We start from the raw sequence: 5,931 nt of genomic DNA, 5'->3' as shown, positions 1-5,931 counted from the left end.
TTTGTTAGTTTGAATCAAATAGATCATCGTTATAAAAGAAACTAGAGAGTAATGTCTGCACTAGAACTCTCTACCTTTCAATTTGACGATTAAAGATTGTAAATGTGCCATGTTAAAATGGTTGTGTTTATTTAAATCTAAATAGCTCGTACTATATATATTTGTATAGGTTAGACATAAGAAACAACGAATATTACACACTGAATGTTGTTTGATATTTAAAATTTCAAGATTATATATACACCAATCGGAAACAAGTTTCTCTGTCACCAATTTAAAATTTAACTACTTATATATCTAGATAATAAATTAATATGATGTTGCAGTAAAATAAAATCCTTATATGGGCCGGGCCGTAAATCCTACGTGGCGACGACCAAGTCAACATTTCGCAAGCACAAGTCAAGACGCCTACGTGGCAAAGGAAGAGTAGTCAACGAGTCAAGCCTCTCATGCCATGGTCAAAGGGTCAAATGAGTTAGAGTGGGGGCAAGAAAGGTGAGAGGAGGGGGCCCTTAGCCCATGGTGGACCATGGACCAAGCCCCTTTCTCCTCTCATGGTGCACACAAAAGTTATGGACCAAAAGAGCTACTTTTATCATTTCGCCCCCACTTTTCTCTTTCCCTCAAGGGTAGTCATGGTCTTTTGTCATGGACCCCTAGGCTATAAATACCCCCCCATGAGGGCATGTATCACTCACTCTCACTTGAATAAACTCAAGGGGAGAGGGCTAGAGTGTTCCCTCTAAGGTTCGCTCTCGCGCGCCGCTCTCGACTCGAAGTCGATCGGCCTCGAAGAAGCCTTCTAGGGGACTCTAGTTTCGAGGCTTCGAGCTAGCCTTGGTTGGCTCGGGCTCGAGGGAGAAGGGGTTGGGTTAGAGTTCCGAGAGTAGCCTAACCTCGATACTTGGAAAGACGCGTTCGGTCCAAGTACGAGACAGCCCCAACGAACCTCTCGCCGAAAGATGTCTTGGGAAGATCCGCTCGGCCCAAGCCCTAGGCTAACAACCCCCCCGAAGCCTTTCCTAACATAGGATTAAGTCGCACCCGCAGTGCGGGTCGACCGAACCTATTCAAAAAATATCGACGTGTCAACTTGTCCAAGTGTACCGCGACCTTCGCTATAAGGCCAGCGTACACGTTCTACCTTTATTCCCGTGCTTGTGCCATCGAGCATTGGCACCCCTTACTCTAATTGTTGTCGAGAACAACAACATATACAAAAAAAAATTAATATTACAAAGTAGTTATGAATATATGTACAAACAAATATCATAAAAATAAATAAATAGAATCATAGGTAGATTTGTTACAATTCAAACTAATAAGAACATGACTACATTTTTTTGATATAATAATTCCAAAAAACAACTATGACAACTATTTTTTGTCCTATTTGAAATTCCTACAGAATTTTCACTTCTCTAATCGAAGTTAGAAAAATGCAACAAATATACACATGTAAATGGGAAAAACTGAAATGCACTAGCCCGATCTACTTATGTATATAATTATACTTAAAAGATGAAGTCTAATTTTGTTTTTGAAAATTCTACGAAATAAACAAAAATGATAAACAAGACTAGCACGTTTGTTTTGAAATCATTCAATTAAAAATGACGGTGCCACTTCGACTTGATGGATCTTCTCTCACATCTCTCGTATGCATGTCACGCCAATTCTTCGTAATGTCATCCGAGATTTGGGTGGCATCCATTGCTACTCCGGTTAGACCTCGTCTTGAGAACCCAACTGCATACAATCCATTCTTTCCTTTCCACTCTTTTGAGTTTCTTGGAAAACCATCTTTTTCGGAGAAGAATTGTTTTTCCTGCAAAGACATGAGGTTAAACAGATTAGACACTAATATGAATTTACTTTAATTGTGTGCAATCTTTTCTATAACATAATGATTGATAAATCTATACCTTCAACCAATAAGGTACATTGCTTTTGTAACCGGTGGCGAGTATAACAACATCAAAATTCTTGATTCTTCCGTCAATAAACTCCACACCATGCTCTTTGAAACATTGTATCGCTGGGAAAACCTATGACATCCGGTAAAATTGAATTATTTGTAAACAATTATGTAAAACATAACTAATATATTATGTAACCAGAATATATATTATATTTACCTGAATATTTCCGGACCAAATCTTGGCTATGGTTCCTACATCGAGGACTGGCGTCTTTCCAGAAACGCTTTTGAGCTCCATTGGACCAAGGCTAGGTCGAGCGATGCCAAGACGAGTTATGTCACCCATCACGAAGCGTGACATCGTAAGAAGAATCATATCAACGGTCTTTATAGGTAACCACTTTAGAAGCCATGCAGATATTCCAAACGTGGAGTGCCCTAGTATCTCTCTCGGCAATACATTCACCTGAAAACATAAGAAAAATAATTATGTCTCTACATATCAACTACAGTCACATGCACGTGGTTACAATGAAGCAAATTGTATTAAACGGGTATATTGTGTTTCATTCGTGGCATACACGATTTATTAAATGTTGAAGTAATGGAAATGAACAAATAAGCACACGGCTCGGACCCAAACAAATCGAACTTAGTGTACACCCAATAATATGGTTATTGTTAAAGTAAATGAACTATAATGCGGTCATTATTATACTCTTGTTTTAATTTTCATAATATTTTGTCACTCAGGCTACAATAAAGAAAGAAATAAAAGGCAAAAACCATATAAAGACCAATTTCATTGGATTTGAGTGCCAAAGGGTAAACTTGCATGCAAGGTTTGTTTTTAGTTTTTGGGAAGAGTACCATGGTTTTCGAAGGAAAAAATATAGTCTGGAACAAAAATTGTGTGTTTAGATTTGTTAAATATTGTGTCAAAAATATATTTAATAAATAGTATTGTAGTTATACAAATCACAATATTTTGGAGTATTAAAAATACATTGAAAGTCTTTTGCTAGTCCATTTATTCAGGCCAACAATAGTTGTTCCGAATATACCCTACTACGAGCATTATAAACTACTCGTACCTCGTAACATCTGTTGTTTCTACGTGTCCCAAGTCTTAACAACCATTACACTCCACCAATAAAACCATGTTATTATTTGTAAAAAGGAAAAAAATATAGCAAGTATGATGCTAATGATGACTTTTATTATTAGTGCAAGACACACACCCCATGGTTTTCAGCTAATTTTCAGCTAGTTTCAGGAGAAAAAAGCTCTGATATGCCAAACGCCCCATGGTTTTTATTATTAGTGAAAGAAAATGTAGTACTTCCTCTGTCCGGAATTACTTGTCGCAGTGATAGAGTACTGTATTTGTAAGTCATGACAGTTCACGTGTACAACTGTTACAACCGTGTTTAAAATTGCATTGTACTTTGGACGGCAAAAATATTGGCATCGATTAACTTATATAGTACTGAATTTTTTTTGTAGAGCAGATGTTGTGGACCTCTTTTTTTTTTCTTGGTTAAATGTGGTATCATGTGTACTAACACAATTACATATTCTAAAAAAACATACCCCAGTGTATGGATAGTGCCCGAACACATGAGAAGCAAAAAATTGAAAACAGAATACACTGTATTTGATTAAAAAAAAAGGACTCACCGTGTCGCGAACCACCATGGCGGCGTGAGCATTGTGGTTGGAGAGATCAAGAGACACCTCCATCCCTGAGTTTCCACAGCCAACGACCAGCACCCGCTTTCCTGCATACCCTTCGCCGCTGCGGTACTCGCTTGAGTGCATGATTTGGCCCTTGAACCTCTTGGCACCCTCGATCTCCGGCACCCTTGGCTCCGCGTTCTCCCCTGTGGCCACCACAAGCCACTTGCAGCGATACATCGTTATAGCGCTGCCAAGTACGGCCTGCTGGCCGCCGATCGCCGCGGAGATGACCTGCTTTGTGCGAACCCACCAGAATTCTCCATTGAACTCGGCACTGACAACAGCCTGCCTGAACACCGGCTGGACGTCGAACCTCTTGGCGTAGGACTCGAGGTAGTCGAGGAATTGTTCCCTCGTGGGGTAAGTGGGGAAGCTGGACGGGAACGGCATGAGCGGCAGCTCGCAGAAGTTCTTGGGGAGATGAAGGCACAACCTGTCGTATGTGCGATGACGCCACAGCGAGCCGATGCAGCTGCAACGCTCGAGCAGCACGTATGGCACGTTCTGCTGCCCGAGCAGTGCCGCCGTCGCCAGCCCCGCCGGCCCGGCGCCGACGATGAGCGGGCCGGCCACCTTCTCAAACTTGACATCTTCGATCGGAAAGCCCGTCGCCAACGCCGCAGGAGGGTTGCAGTAGAGAGGATCGTGGGACCTCTTTCCTTCGGCCTCCGCAAAGCAGTCCATCTTCTCTCGAAACAAATGTTCACAGGAGGAGCTTCACGGCAACAAGCTGGAGATCCGCAGTGTTTCCGTTGTTCTGGTTGAGGATGAACAAGACACCACCTACAACACCGCCGTATATAAGCATCTTTGTTTAGCCTTCTCTTATCTCTCTTAGGGGAAGGGAAGGGAAGGAGTTGAACGGCTAAGAGGTGTTCGATCCCAAATTAGACAGAATCTGGGAATGGATATAGAGGATGTTCCTCCCTCGGCCGAGTCTATGGAGAACTATAATTAGGAGTGGTGGATGTGAGCACTCGGATATACGAGGGGTAGGATCGCACAGCGCAAGTACTGGATCGATCAGCAGCTAGCCGTCAGCATCGGACGGAGGCAGTCCCTGCTAGATGCATGGCTTTGCTGAGTAATAGCAGCCCGGAAACGGATCTTTGGCCGTGGGTTCCTTCAGATAACTAGTAGCACTAGCATGGGTCGATCCTGAACTCGTGGAGGAGCATGTGGTGGCCTGGATATGCTGAGAGGAGGAGCTGAGGTTTCGGCCGAGGGGTTGCGACTCGCGAGCAGAAAGAGGAGAGGATATCCGGGGGAAGAGAAACAAGACGGAAGGGGTCGCGGTAGTTTATATTCTGTTCCTTTGTTTTTGGGCTCGGCGATCGACGTGTCTCCCCTCCCTCAGTGGATTGGGTGTCGGGCCCCGTGCTTCCGGCCTCTGCTTTGGCCGCGTGGTAAACTTGCTCCGGCCGTGGTGTTAAAACCGCCTCGAACCGTGTGTGCAATCGGCAACGTTGAATAAAATTTGCCAACTCCTTTTGTGTTCGAAAAAAAACTTTGATTAGATAAATACAGTTGTTGCGACGAGCTGTTTGATTAGTTACTGGATAGTGGATATACTTTCGGTCAAAATACTTAAGTTACTGGATATCCTTCGGGCCGGTAGATCGCGAGTACACTCGCCGCCCTGTTTTGCAGGGGAATATTCCGGATAAGAACTGTTTCGTTACTTCATTCATTGGATAAGGATTAATCAGGCGATCTTTAAAACCGAACGCGCCCTCCCATTTTTCTCTTCTCAAAAATAATTCTTTTTCGCTTACCAGACGGAATTACATAGTACGAGTATTATTTACATATAGCTCGCTAAACAAACAAAAGAAAGGGAAAGAAAAACACGTAACGTGCCACCAACTTATTAATAAGTTAATAAACCGACCTGAGAGACGTTCATTCGTTTGACAGGAAAGTACACCTGAGCGTGATGTGCCAGTGGATCTCGATACGCTCTACCAAACACCATCAGACGATCGACTCGCGCGCGTGTATATATCATCTAAGTCTCGATCCTGTCGGGGGTCCAAACTATGACAAACTTAATCATCAGCTTTGCATGATAAAACCTCCTGGCCATGCTCCTGGCTTAAAAGGCTCTTGCATATGGCGATTCCATTGAGCTGTCGAATCGACAAGACGTAGGCATCATTGCAACCCAAATACTAAAATCTTTCTGAAATACTAAAATAGATATCGCAAAAACCTTTAAACTTTGCCCCGATAAAGAGTGCATTATACAAGGACAATTGGTAAAGGAA

The 5,931-nt window shown here is 42.7% G+C and overlaps 1 protein-coding gene across 1 annotated transcript; it reads right to left on the bottom strand.

Moving 5' to 3' along the window:
- Positions 1-1,270: 1,270 nt before the first annotated feature.
- On the bottom strand, positions 1,271-4,954 carry LOC100832029 (indole-3-pyruvate monooxygenase YUCCA2). Its single transcript, XM_003565463.4, has 4 exons — positions 3,605-4,954; positions 2,142-2,390; positions 1,929-2,051; positions 1,271-1,831 (listed from the first exon to the last, which is right to left on the bottom strand). Exons 1-4 carry the CDS (start codon positions 4,346-4,348, stop codon positions 1,607-1,609), a joined length of 1,341 nt encoding a protein of 446 aa, XP_003565511.1. The 5' UTR covers positions 4,349-4,954; the 3' UTR covers positions 1,271-1,606.
- Positions 4,955-5,931: the final 977 nt, after the last annotated feature.

The sequence above is a fragment of the Brachypodium distachyon genome, chromosome 2 (genome assembly GCF_000005505.3).
Source record: "Brachypodium distachyon strain Bd21 chromosome 2, Brachypodium_distachyon_v3.0, whole genome shotgun sequence".
NCBI classification, from domain to species: Eukaryota; Viridiplantae; Streptophyta; class Magnoliopsida; order Poales; family Poaceae; genus Brachypodium; species Brachypodium distachyon.
The sequence above is the reverse complement of the archived record's forward strand: the minus strand, read 5'-3'. Positions and strand labels throughout refer to the sequence as shown.